The sequence below is a fragment of the Callithrix jacchus genome, chromosome 19, assembly GCF_049354715.1.
Source record: "Callithrix jacchus isolate 240 chromosome 19, calJac240_pri, whole genome shotgun sequence".
Classification (NCBI taxonomy): Eukaryota; Metazoa; Chordata; class Mammalia; order Primates; family Cebidae; genus Callithrix; species Callithrix jacchus.
This window is the reverse complement of record NC_133520.1, coordinates 36,845,523-36,858,520: the sequence shown is the minus strand read 5'-3', so window position 1 is coordinate 36,858,520 and position 12,998 is coordinate 36,845,523. Positions and strand designations below refer to the sequence as shown.

At 40.8% G+C, this 12,998-nt stretch overlaps 1 protein-coding gene across 1 annotated transcript in view; it reads left to right on the top strand.

Annotated features, from left to right (window-relative positions):
* Window positions 1–212: 212 nt before the first annotated feature.
* The window catches only part of LOC100386064 (transport and Golgi organization protein 1 homolog), a 51,800-nt gene continuing 39,014 nt past the window's right edge, over window positions 213–12,998 (top strand). Inside the window, 5 exon segments of the mRNA XM_054248203.2 lie at window positions 213–454; window positions 2,436–2,568; window positions 8,885–9,473; window positions 9,476–11,511; window positions 11,513–11,696. Coding sequence (XP_054104178.2) covers window positions 8,888–9,473; window positions 9,476–11,511; window positions 11,513–11,696 — 2,806 coding nt within the window. The 5' untranslated portion in view covers window positions 213–454; window positions 2,436–2,568; window positions 8,885–8,887.

Below are 12,998 nucleotides of genomic sequence, written 5' to 3'. Positions count from 1 at the left end.
ACCCAGGGAGATGAGCTAAGGACTCGGTGGGCATTTTCCCAGTGGCAGGTTGATGGTGGGGCTTCTCTGGAAAGGCTCTCTGGGGCTGCCCCTTTGCCCTTTCGCTTCATTGGGATTTGGACTTAGACCGCCTTTTGGACAGGAATTGGGAGTTTCGGTTTGGGACGAGTCCATTGTATTCCGAGGTCTCTACACAGACTTTGATCAATTCTGTCATTTCTGGGCTTGGAAGCCTTTTTGCAGACTGCTAGGCAGGGCACCAGGAAGGCCAAAAGCTTTCACCGAGGATCTGCACCAGCCACCTGGGACCAGCAGCCTCCTCTTCTGTGCGCAGGAAGCGGAATTGCTCTCCAGTCCAGGATTGGAGGTGGGCGGTGGGGAGATCTTCAGGCTCAGATGAAGAGGGTTATTACAGGAATGATAATACATACCCCCAAGGGTCTCAAAAGCCAAGGTAGGTTTAGGCTTAGCCACTTGCGTGTTGAAACCTCTTCTCTGTGTGTTCCCCCAACCAGGATCATTCCTAGAGCCTTTCAGCTGGTCTCAAACAACCTTGTAACTTAACAGCCACTGCAGAAACGGTTTTTCATACATTGTTAAGTAATGCCTATAGAAAAGTTATTCATTTTAGAAAGGTCAAGAACCCTATAGTTTAGCTATTTATATTCAAATTTATTATCCAAACCAAATTTCATAATTTGAAATGTCTCTATCTCTACAATACTAATCAAGAAAAGAGATGTCTAATGAGCGTGAAGCCATTCCTAGAGGTAACCCTGTGGCTGATGTGAATAAGCTGTCAAAAGCAGAACGACTGCCATGATTTTTCCCTTTAGTTTTCTTCGAGCAAAGCCAGACTGTTACCCATATGCTATTGGCGATGGCAAGATAGTTGGTCTTCTTTGCTTGCAAGCATGGCCCTGCCTGGTTCATCAAAATAGGTTACCTGGAGAATCATCACATCACTGATGCTTCTTCAGTACTGAGGCCTGATGTTAGAAGAGCTCACAGTTGTAACATAACTTGAGAAATGGTGTGTGTTCAAGCAGAGGAAACCAAAAATAACAGGCATCAACAGGAGCAACGTCTGGATGGGTCTGTGTTGTGTTGTATGAAGTGTTTTGTAATATGAGTGTGTACAGTGTCCTTGTGTGCTTTTCAAATAGTGGTTCCACTTTTATGTTGGCCTCTGATATGTTATTATAAATCCTCTATGATCTATTCTAAGGGAGAGCAAGAAAAACACTGCCATTTCTGATTTTGATCTTATTCCCAATCTTAAATTGTCCGTGGCCTTAAACCTGGCCTCTCACTTAATAATGTCTGAACTACAAAGTTGACATGTTGGAAAATAATCAGGGCCTAGCTTCAAAAAACAAATAACTCCCTCCAAATCTATATGTTTGTATAGCCATTTAAAGACATGTTTCAAATGTATTTTATTGCAAATTGGCATTTGGAAAAAGGTTTATTTCCATTTTCCTTCATTGTCTCTGCTATTTAAATATAGTTATTGTCCATTTCGTCTTACATGGGAAACTGTTTATGTGGCCGCAGAAAGAAAAGTACTGCTTTAGTTTCTAGATCAAGCATGATTTAAGCATGCATTTTAAGCATGAAGGGAATTACTGATCTATTCTCATAGTTTGCTTAGTCCTGGCCACATGAGATGTTGACTTTTGATTTTGTTTATAGAAACATGTAAATAGGGGTATTTTTTCTTTGTTTTGAAACTTTCTTAATGTTAGATGCAGTCAACATTATTTACTTTCAGAAAATATTGCCTTGTGATGTAATTGAATCTATAGTAGGGTGTGATAGATATCCTTTTCCATTAATCTATCCAGACACTGTACAGAGAGAAAAACTTGGCTACCAGTGAAATTGACAGTGTTTACTGCCACATGGTAACAGTTACAGCCACTTGAAGGCAGAGCCTTTTAATGGTTAGTTCAAGTTAATTGGCCTCTTGGGAGTTCCTGGGTACTCTGGTTCCATATTACCTCTTCAGGTAGCCATGCTTAAGCCAGTCATCATCTGGGCTTGCACTTGCCAATTTGCAAAAGGAAGCTCTTTATGAATATGAAACAGAAAAGATTGAGGAACTGGAAAGTTAGAGAGGGATTCAAGAGTTTCACTTGGGTAAGAAAAGCCATGTGTGGTAGTTGACACATTGCTTTTTGTTTCTCAGTATTATCCATAGAGAAAAATAGAGAAGGTTTTCCTTTCCTCTGTCTACTTGCAGAAGATACAATTTATAGCAGTAAAGCTCTAAGGATTTGAGATACATTGAGCAAATAAAAGCAATTCCAGAGTACTGGAAAAACTTGGTTGTTATTTATATTGGGATTCTTATATTTCCTGATAAATCAATATAGACTGTGAACATTGAATCTCGATAATCTGGCTATATTTTCCTTACTCTTTTTATACAGTGTTAATAAACTGGGGTGAAGCTCTCGAGATTTCATAGGCCCGGATTGTCGTTTTGTGAATTTAACAAAAGGTGACCCTGTATATGTCTACTATAAACTGGCAAGAGGATCGCCTGAAGTTTGGGCGGGAAGTGTAAGTAAAATTTTGACATACTTTATTTACTTAATTTTTATTGGCTTGTTTAGCACTGTATATTTAAATGACTGTGGTTTTTTGGGACCCTTGATGGAATTAACCTGTCCTCTGTGCCAGACTGTGAAAAAAGATGGCCCTGTGTCCCCAGTGGCCTTGGGTCTGCACATAGTAGGGGCTCAGCAGAGCCTTCTGAAATAGAACTGATTCTAGCAAGTTCCCCTCAGTGTCAGCCTCTAGGATGCTGCATACATATAAGAAATTGAAATGGTAAGAGCCGAAAAATTCTTTATTTCATTGCTTTAAAAAGGAAGGATTCATGGGAATTAGACTTACTCCTGTAAACTATGTGTGAGAGAGTATTTAACATTTAAACTTTAAACATGTAAGTTTAAAGTTGATTTTGGTCAGGCGCGGTGGCTCATGCCCATAATCCCATCACTTCAGGAGGCCAAGGTGGGAGGATTACGAGATCGGGAGATTGAGACCATTCTGGCCAACATGGGGAAACCCATCTCTACTAAAATACAAAACCTTAGCTGGGCGTGATGGTACGTGCCTGTAGTCCCACTTACCTGGGAGGCTGAGGCAGGAGAATCCCTTGAACCTGGGAGGCGGAGGTTGCAGTGAACCAAGATCAAGCCACTGCACTCCAGCCTGGTAACAGAGCAAGACTCCATCTCAAAAGGTTTTTTTAAAAAGTTGATTTTGTGTGATTTCTTTGTTTATATTAATATTTAAGAAGAAGTGACAGTCTTGGGAATAGTTCCCTAGTCATCTGTGCTGTTATTAGTCTGTAAAAAAGCAAAACGTGTGTTTCCTGTGTGCTTTCTTGTGTGTTTTTTTGTTTGCAGCTTTGTGGTAATCCTTGTCCTGCTTTTCAGACCCTGGGTGTGGAGGTTACCGCAGGGGCTCTGTTCCCAGCTGATTTTATGGGTGCCCTGATATCAGACATGGCAATCAATGACTGCATCATGCTTTGGTGTTTTAATGAGATTCACTGGGAGTGACCTCTGGTTGAGAGGCTTGTCTTATGAGTTATTATCCTTTTCTTTTTAGACAGTGTGATGTGTGGACTGTATCTTTACTTCAAGTAGTAAGGGTCCTCGATGTCTTTAGGATCGTCCCAACTTAGAGAAATACCCATCCCAACTGTGAAAGTTGTCACTCTTAATAAAACACCAAACAAACAAACAAACAAACAGAAAATAGGCTTGAGAAATCCCCTTGGGAAAACAGACTCATTTTGTTGGCATTCCAGGTTCCCAGGGAATAATCTTGGGAAACAACAAGTGTTCAGGTTCATCCTATTTAGAGAGCATCCCCAGTGACTCACTCTCTACCAAGACAAATCTATTCTCTTTCTTTCAAGTCTGCCTAAGGAGATTTGTTGGTAGTCTTTACTCTTGGAAATGTTTTTCCATGTATCTAGGCTGAGTTTTTCCTAGAACAGTTAAGTTTTTTTTTTCCCACTCCTCATCTTTGAGCATTCGGATGAATGAACTTGACTTAACATTTTCCTCCCAGTGCAATTTTTCTTATAAACGTCTTCAGCTCTAGATGTCCCGTCAGTCTTTCTGGGTCGCAGCTCTCATCCTGCCTTCTTAAGGAACACTGCCTTCAGCACCCAGCCAGAAGGGATCTTTGCTGCCTGATGATTGTTTGGGTGGCACTTTGTTTGCACTGTTCATGTGGCATTTGCTTTACTGCTTTGTATGGCAATTAATTTGTGTACTGTCTTAGCTCACATAAAGTCAAGGACTCTTTAATGGAAGGGCTCATTGCCTTATCTGTCTTCCTTTTCAGTATTTCCTTATGGGGCAATGACATTTATTTATATTTATCTTGATATTAACTTATCCAGAATTTGTTCTCTTAAGGCAATATGCTACTTACCTCCACCCCCTACAAATGAAATCAACAGTACCTTGGCAGAAGAAAAATTACTTCTTGTCACGTGGGCCTACAATTCTGCAACTTTTTTTTGTTTTTTTGTCAAATGATAAGAAATGAGATGCCACCTGTGGTCTCAACTGACAAAGATTAAGGAAGGTAAATGTATAGTGTTTCCCTTTCTCCGACATACCTCTGATTTGTTTCCTTTTTCCAGGTTCTCCCTTAATAAAATAGTCTCCCCTCTAATTTGATGAACCTTCTTCTTAGGAAATTAAAAACTTTTCCTTCAGCTTCCAAAATGATTCTTGTTTCTGTTTCTTAGTTTTTATTCTGCAGTCTTTTTCAGTTTCTTAGCATTTTAGACTTGATCTGCCAATAACACACAGTTTAACTGCCCTTATCTAATCTTCACGGCAGTATTTTACTACTAATACTGGCTTCCACGTAGTTTTCAGATAGAACAAGAACACTCATCAATAGAATAGTGATAAGATGGCCTTTTTTTCTTTTTGTGCATTTGATTTACATGCCAGCCTCCTCCCTTAATGATTGGGAGATCTACCTCTTCCTTTCAGACAGTGGCTAGTAAAAGACTGTGTGTTTCTCAAGAGGGCACGTTTTACATACCTTAGCTACTAGTGCTGAAAATGAATGGAATTATTTTCTATAGAGATTTCGGTTTGCATGAAACAAAAGCTTGGTGTGCAGATTAGTGTGTGTTACATTGTAATTTTATTTTGTCTCCAGACAACTGTAATGTCATTTTGGAAAATGACAGTGTAACACATCATATCAGCAAATACGGCTGATCCTAGAGCAACACAGGTTTGAACTCTGTGGGTCCACTTATATGCAGATTTTTTTCAATAAATGTATTATAAAATTTCATGGAGGTTTGTGATAATTTGAAAAAACTCTCAGACTGCATAGCCTAGAAATATTGAAAGAAGAAAAAGTTAGGTATGTTATTAATATATAAAATATATGTAGATCCTAGTGTATTCTTTACTACCATAAAACATACACAAATCTATATAAAAAGTTAAAATTTATCAAAACGTACACACACAAACTCAGGTCTTACATGGCATCTTTCGCAGTCGAGAAAAATGTGAAACATAAAGATAAAATATTAAATTGTAATTGCATAAATTAATTTTACTACAATATTTCATAACCACCTACTCTTGCTATTCTGGTGAGCTCAAGTATTGTGAGTATCCACTTAAAATGCCTTGTGACACTAATTATTCCACGTGAGCAATTCATTTCTCCAATAAATTGTATAGTGCTTAAAAAATGATCTCTTGTGGTTCTCGTGTACTTTTTGTGTTTAGTGCAATACTGTTAACCTTGAATAACACTCTGAGACCCATACAGAGTGTCACTAGTGATGTTGGAAGTGCTCTCAAGTAGCAGAGAAAAGTAATGACATTACAAGAAAAAGTCGAATTGCTTGATAGGTGCCGTAGATTGAGGTTTGCAGCTGTGTTTGCAAGATTAACAAATCTAGCATAAGGACCATTATAAAAAAGAAAAGGAAATCCTTGAAGCTGTTATTGCAGCTATGCCAGCAGTCATGGAGATCTTACTCTTCTTGTTTTGCAAAATACCATTTTATATACTATTAAAAATATAGATTTTATGTGGTTATAGGCTTGCTGTTAGAAAGGCATACCTATAGATTCTAATGTGATTTAAGGCAAAGCAAAGTCATTGTATAACAACTTAAAGCAAAAGGAAAGTGAAGGGTCTAACACTGGAGAATTTAATGCCAGCAAAGGATGGTTTGATAATTTTAGAAAGCGGTTTGAGTTAAAGAAAGTCAAACCAACAGCAGAAGCAGCTTCTGCCAACCAGGAGGCAGTAGAATATTTCATAGACACCATTAAGAAAATCGTTTAGGAGAGAGGCTATATGCTTGAACAGGTTTTTAATGTTGACAGAAGTGCCCTATTTTGGGGAAAAAAAATGCCATAAAGGACATTTGTTAATAAGGAAAACAAGTGAGCACCAGGATTTAAAAGAGGAAGGGATAAGCCAACTTCATTGTTTTGTGCAAATGCAGTCGGGTTTATGATCAGGACTGCCTTCTGCCTTTATCTATAAATCTGCTAACCCCTGAGTCTTGAAGGGAAAGTTGAATACCAGCTGCCGGTCTTTTGGATATACGAGTGCCAGTATCTTAGTGAGAAAGAAGACATAAAGGCCAGAAAAAAAGTCAGTATCAGACAGTCTGATAGAAGGGTTTCAGTTATTAAAGACTGCTATTAACTTCTGTTATAACATGGACCAACGTCTGATATGCGCACTGAAAATAAAGCAAACAGTAGAAGAAGAATTAGTACCATACAGAAACATTTTTAGAGAAATGAAAAAGCAAAAGAAGCTAGACAGAAATTACATTGTCTTTCCATAAAGTTACATCAAGCGTGTGTGCCTCCTCTTCTACCTCCTCTGCCTCTGCTACTGCTGAAACAGCAGGACCAACCCCTCCTCTTCTTCCTCTGCTTCAGCCTACCCAGTATGAAGATGATGAGGATGATTATCCACTTCCACTTAATGATGAATAGTAAATATGTTTGTCTTTCGATTTTCTTAATACTTTATCACCGAGGCTCGAGTGCAGTGGTGCCATCATGGCTCACTAACGCCTCACTGCAGCTTGAATCTCCTGGGCTCAAGTCATCCTCCCACCTCAGCCTCCCCAGTAGTTGGAACTACAGGTGCATGGCACTGTGCTCAGCTAGTTTTTAAAAAAGATTTTTTGTAGGGACAAGGTCTCACTCTGTCACCAGGCTGGTCTCGAACTCCTGACCTCAAGTGATCCACCTGCCTTGGCCTCCCAAAGTGCTAGGATTATGGGCTGCATAATATATCTATAACACTGTGCCTGGCCCCATCTGATTATTTTCTGAGTTTTAGAATTTATAGTAATTGATGCCTGTCTTCATTCAAAAGTCTGAATAGCTCTTTGGGGTTACTGCAGAGCATGCAGGCTGCTAGGCTAGGGCAGTTCTTAGATGAGATAGGCAGAATCAAGTCACAGAGCTATCACTATGCTTACAATTTCCTGATGCCCTCAGGGGTTACATAGTCAGTCCTATTGCCTGTTTGGCTTCACTCCTGATGAAGAGACTGCTCAGGATGTGGGTGTGAGACAGCAGTTCATTGGTCACAGAGACCTGACCTGCTCTGGATTCTGTGTAGTAATTGCAGTTCCCATTGCATGATTCCCTTGATATTAAAAACAATTGGCTCAGAAGTGGGCATGACGGAAAGAGGGACATCATTCATCTCTAGTACACTGGACAGGTCTCCCCCAGAAGATTGTGAATGTTTAGTTAGGGGGAGAAAATTATCTTTGTTGGTTTTTTAACTTTTCCATGTTTTATGGCTCCTTGTGTGTCAATTTACTAACTGGTGGAGGAAAGGAAAAATATAAATTTACTGATAATCCTGAGAGCAGATCTCAGTGACTGCCTAGAACCCTTATTTGGAGTTAGGTACCTACCTTACTGAATCCTGTTTTCAGGTTGTTCTTGTGGCAGTAACACAATGGGGAGCCCCCTTTACCCCATTATTTGTTCTCTTACATGTTTACATCTCATGCACCTCTTCTCAGTAAGTTGCTTCTGAAGCTGATTTATCTTTCTCAATCCAAGGAAAATATGATTCCCCAGATCCCTGTAGACTAGGAGCCTGACAGCCAGGTGATTCTGCCTGTTTCTGACTGGATGAGCAGAGAAGTATGGCGTATAGGGCACAATGTAGAGAAGCTGATGGTCTTTTAGCTCCTTCTAGATGGGTTATTATGAGGTGAATTCCCAGAATGTCAGGTATAGATGTTGTGAGTTGGGAAACCCAATAAATGACACCTCACTCTTCCCCACCTGTGCTCAAAACAAATTGAGACACCCGGAAGTTGGGCACATAGAAGATCAAAATGACCCTGTTGTTTACTGATAAAGCTGTTTGGAGTATGCAGAAATAATGGGCTTTCTAACATTACAGTCTACATTAAGATGGACTTACCCAGTCACAAACAGAGCTACCCAACCAGGGGTCTCCCCAAGGGGAACTGTCCCTGTAAAACCAACAGCACGGAGGGACGGAATGTGTGTTTTCTCTCCAGCAGGTCCCAAACAGAAAATAGGAATGGGACTGAGCAAACTCACCAATCACATGAATCATTCCTCCCCCGGGGAAGAGTGAATGAAGGGAAGCCAGGAGTATTACTTAGATGGGAAAGTGGGTTCCAGCCTCCTATCCACCCACTGCCCAAGAACAGGTGCCCAACATTGGCGCAAAAGCTCCTTTAGAGCCAAACATGAATTTGGGATGATCTCAGTCATTAACATGGATAAGAGTTTGCTCTTGTGACACTTGATTAGTGACACACTGATTCTTTTTCTTGCAGGAGATGGATTTTGTTTGTTTTGATGGAGGAAGAGATGATCTTGATAATTATAATGTCGAAGAACTTTTAGGGTTCTTGGAACTGTACAATTCTGCAACTGGAGATGCTGAGAAAGTTGTAGAAAAAACTTCACAGGATGTAGGAAAAAACCCTGACTTATCTAAGGAAAGTGAACCTGAGCTTGAACCAGTAGAAGCCAACTCAGAGGAAAGTGACAGAGTGTTCTCAGAAAAGGCAAAGTATCTTCAGGAACAGTTTGCAGCTCAGAAGCACCACCGCCATACAAACAGCCAAGCACATCAGGCTCAGGGAGAGCAGCCTTCATTTGAAGCTTTTGAAGAAATGCTGCAAGATAAACTAAAAGTGCCAGAAAGTGAGAACAACAGAACCAGCAATAGTTCTCAGGTCTCAAATGAACAGGATAAGATTGATGCTTATAAACTTTTGAAAAAAGAAATGACTCTAGACTTGAAAACCAAATTTGGCTCAACAGCTGATGCACTTGTATCTGATGATGAGACAACAAAACTTGTTACTTCATTAGAAGATGATTTTGATGAGGATTTAGATGCTGAGTATTATGCAGTTGGAAGGAAGATGAGGAGAACCAAGAAGACTTTGATAAGCTGCCATTACTCACCTTTACAGATGGGGAAGGTATCAAAACTCCAGCAAAGTCTGGAGATGAGAAATATTCAACAGATAAAGAGCCAAATTCAAATGAAGAGGATAAGGTTGAGCTAACTGTGCACCCTGGCATCAAAAATGATAAAAATATACTAACAACCTGGGGGGATACTATCTTTTCTATTGTCGCAGGAGGTGAAGAAAAAACAGATACACTGGATTTAGAGAGCTCTAATTCAGAGGAAGAAAAAGATGATGATCCATTAGTCCCAGATAGCAAACAGGGGAAACAACAGTCAGCAACAGATTATAGTGACCCGGACGATGTAGATGACGGTCTTTTGATTGTAGACATCCCTAAAAGAAATAATGACAAAGGCCCAGAAGTAAACACAGAACTTCACATTAAAGGAAAAGGGTGGGAAGTTCAGGAATCCAAGAAGGGCCTGGTCCAAGATGAGACAGAATTTGAGGATGAAAAGCAAGAAGGGATGACTGTGTACAGGTCTACTCACAGCAATAACCTCAGCTCTATGGCAGCCAATGAAAAGGGCAAAGATGCATTAAAATCAGCCTTCAACAAGAAAGAAAATGACCTATAAGGAACAGTTATTCATATCTCAAAAGGAATTCCCCACGAAGAAAAACCTGGAGAGCAGATTTTGGAAGGTGGCTTAGAGAGTGAATCTGCACAGAAAGCTGCAGGGAATGAAATGAATGACAGAAAGATTCAACAGGAATCCTTGGGTACTGCACCAGTCACGGGAGATAACCACCCTAATGCATCCAGAGACAGGGTGGAGGGAGATGCTTCAGTAAATGGAGCCAAACCACACACGCTTCCAGTGGAGCATCAGCATGAGAAATTTAAAGAGGAACTAGTTCTTAAAACTCAAAACCAACCTAGATTCTCCTCTCCAGATGAGATTGGTTTGCCCAGAGAACTGGAAGAAAAGCTTCCCATCCTGGGAAGAAATCTTTCTTGGCAACAAGAAAGAGATGTGGCTGCCACAGTCAATAAGCAACTAAGTGAGAAGATAAGGCTCTCCGAGGGTGGAGCCAAAGAGGACTCCTCGGATGAGGAGGTTTTTCTTCACAAGGCAATGCAGGGCACACAAGATGTAGGACAGACATACCAATCTGACAGCACAGGAGAACCAGCTTTCCTTTCAGAAGCAGTAGAGGATGAGTATCCCGCTGAAGAACTACTGGAGGATGAAAATGCTAGAAATGCAAAATGGCCTAAAGAAGACTCTGGAATTCAGGGCATGCAGTTTGATGTTAATCTGCAAGTCCCTGAAAGAGCAGTTTTGGGGACCACTAATCCTGATCCAGAAATTGAAGAAAGCAAGCAAGAAACTAGTAAGATTTTGGATAGTGAAGAAAAGCGTGAGACTGCAGCCAAAGGAGTCAACGCAGGGGGCAGGGAACCATATACAAAGGTGGAAACGGAACGCCCTCCCGCAGACGAGAAAGCACACGGACCATCTGAAGGAAGTGACTTTTCTGACCACATAAAGACTCAGACTCCAGAGTTAGGTGAAGTGTTTCCAAATAATGATTCTGACTATCTGAAGAACGACAACCCTGAAGAACATCTGAAGACCTCATGGCTTGCAGAGAAGCCTGAGGGAGAACTCTCAAAGGAGGACCATGAGAACACAGAGAAACACATGGGCACAGAAAGCCAGGGGTTTGCTGCCACAGACCTTGAAGATGACTTGTTCCGTTGGACTCACCGTACAACTGTAGAGCCAGAGTATAGTGAAAAGAGGAAGGACTTGCCCATCATAAGCAGCTTCTTTAAAGAACAGCAGTCTTTGCAGCGGTTCCAAAAGTACTTTAATGTCCATGAGCTGGAAGCCTTGCTACAAAAAATGTTATCAAAACTGAAGTCAGCACAGCAGGAGAGCCTGCCCTATAATGTGGAAAAGGTCCTAAATAAGGTCTTCTGTGATTCCAAGTCACAAATTCTGAGCATAGCAGAAAAAAAGCTTGGTAACTCGCGTGGCTCAATATAGATATCTGGGGATGAAGGAAAATAACATATTCGAAGAGGCTGCAGTGCTTGATGACATTCAAGACCTCATCTATTTTGTCAGATACAAGCACTTCACAGTAGAGGAGGCAGCCATACTGGTGATGGCACCACCTCTAGATGAAGGCTTGGGTGGAGCAATGGAAGGTGAGATACCTATGGTCTAGTAGAATTGGGCTGGAGAAGCAGGCGGAGCAGGGTTTTCTGAGGTGCCTTGTATCTTACTTGTAAAGCTCTGTTGAGTTTCCAGTGTGCCTAAAGGAAGGACAACACAGGGAGGCCCACATATATTTTCCTGCCTTCTTTTAGGCTGCAGCATGGAGGAGGATTTCTTGCTGTTTCCCTTGGAATAGTTGAGATGGTTAGCATTTTCAAAAGGAAACTTTATAAAAAGTTAAAGATATAAACCAGAAAGTAATGTACAAAATACAGATGTCATGTAAAATTATGAAAGGATTTTATTGAACACAGTTTTTCAATCATAAGATAACTGCTCTCTAACCATGGATTGGTATAACTTTTAGATCAATGCCTTGGCTGAATTCCTATGTTCTCTCCAGGTTTATCTTTTGTGGATGGCTTGTTATTCCTGTTTTTTGGAAGTACTTACTCCAGTGAAACTCTCCCGGACCCTAAGGTTCTTGCATTCAGATTAATCAAGGTTGGGACAGGGATGGGAAGCCTTCTAATGCAGCACTTGATGCATGGAAACCATTCAGTTGCACTGACTCCAAGCCAATATCTTGACATAAGTGTTCTGATTTCTAGGTCCTTATTCTGTTCTCTGCATGCAGGTTTTTCTTTCTTTTCTTTCCCTTTTCCTGGCCACCCTCCCTTCCTTCCTCTTTCTCTTTCTTTTTTTTCCTTCAGACAGGATATCACTCTGTCACCCAGGCTGGAGTGCAGTGGCATGATCATAGCTCACTGCAGCTTCTAACTCCTAGGCTCAAGTGAACCTTCCACCTCAACCTACCAAGCGGCTAGGACTACAGGCGTGCATCAGTGTACCCAACTAATTTTTTATTTATTCTAGAGACAGGGTCTCGATATGTTGCCCAGGCCAATCTTGCCCTTTTGACCTCAAGTGACCCTCCTACTTTGGCCTCTCAGAGTACTGAAATTACATGTGTGAGCTACCGCACCTGGTGTATCCAGGCTTTTCAGACAGATGTATCTGAATCAAGAACACCAGGGGGACAGAAAGCCAAAGGCAAATGTATTTCCCCAGAGTGCTAATTTTTCCTTAGACTTGGGGGAGGAGAACTCTTTTTGCATTTAATTAAAACATATGTTTTGGATGAGAATGCAAAATTCAGGTGAATTTTCAGGGTAAAATAGGAGAGTACAAAGAAATTCACCTTTGCTGTGGATCACAGTGGACTGTCCCCTAAGCCTCTTAGGGAAGGAGATGGGTTCACTTCCTTTGACTCTTTGAGGTACTTTGAAAGT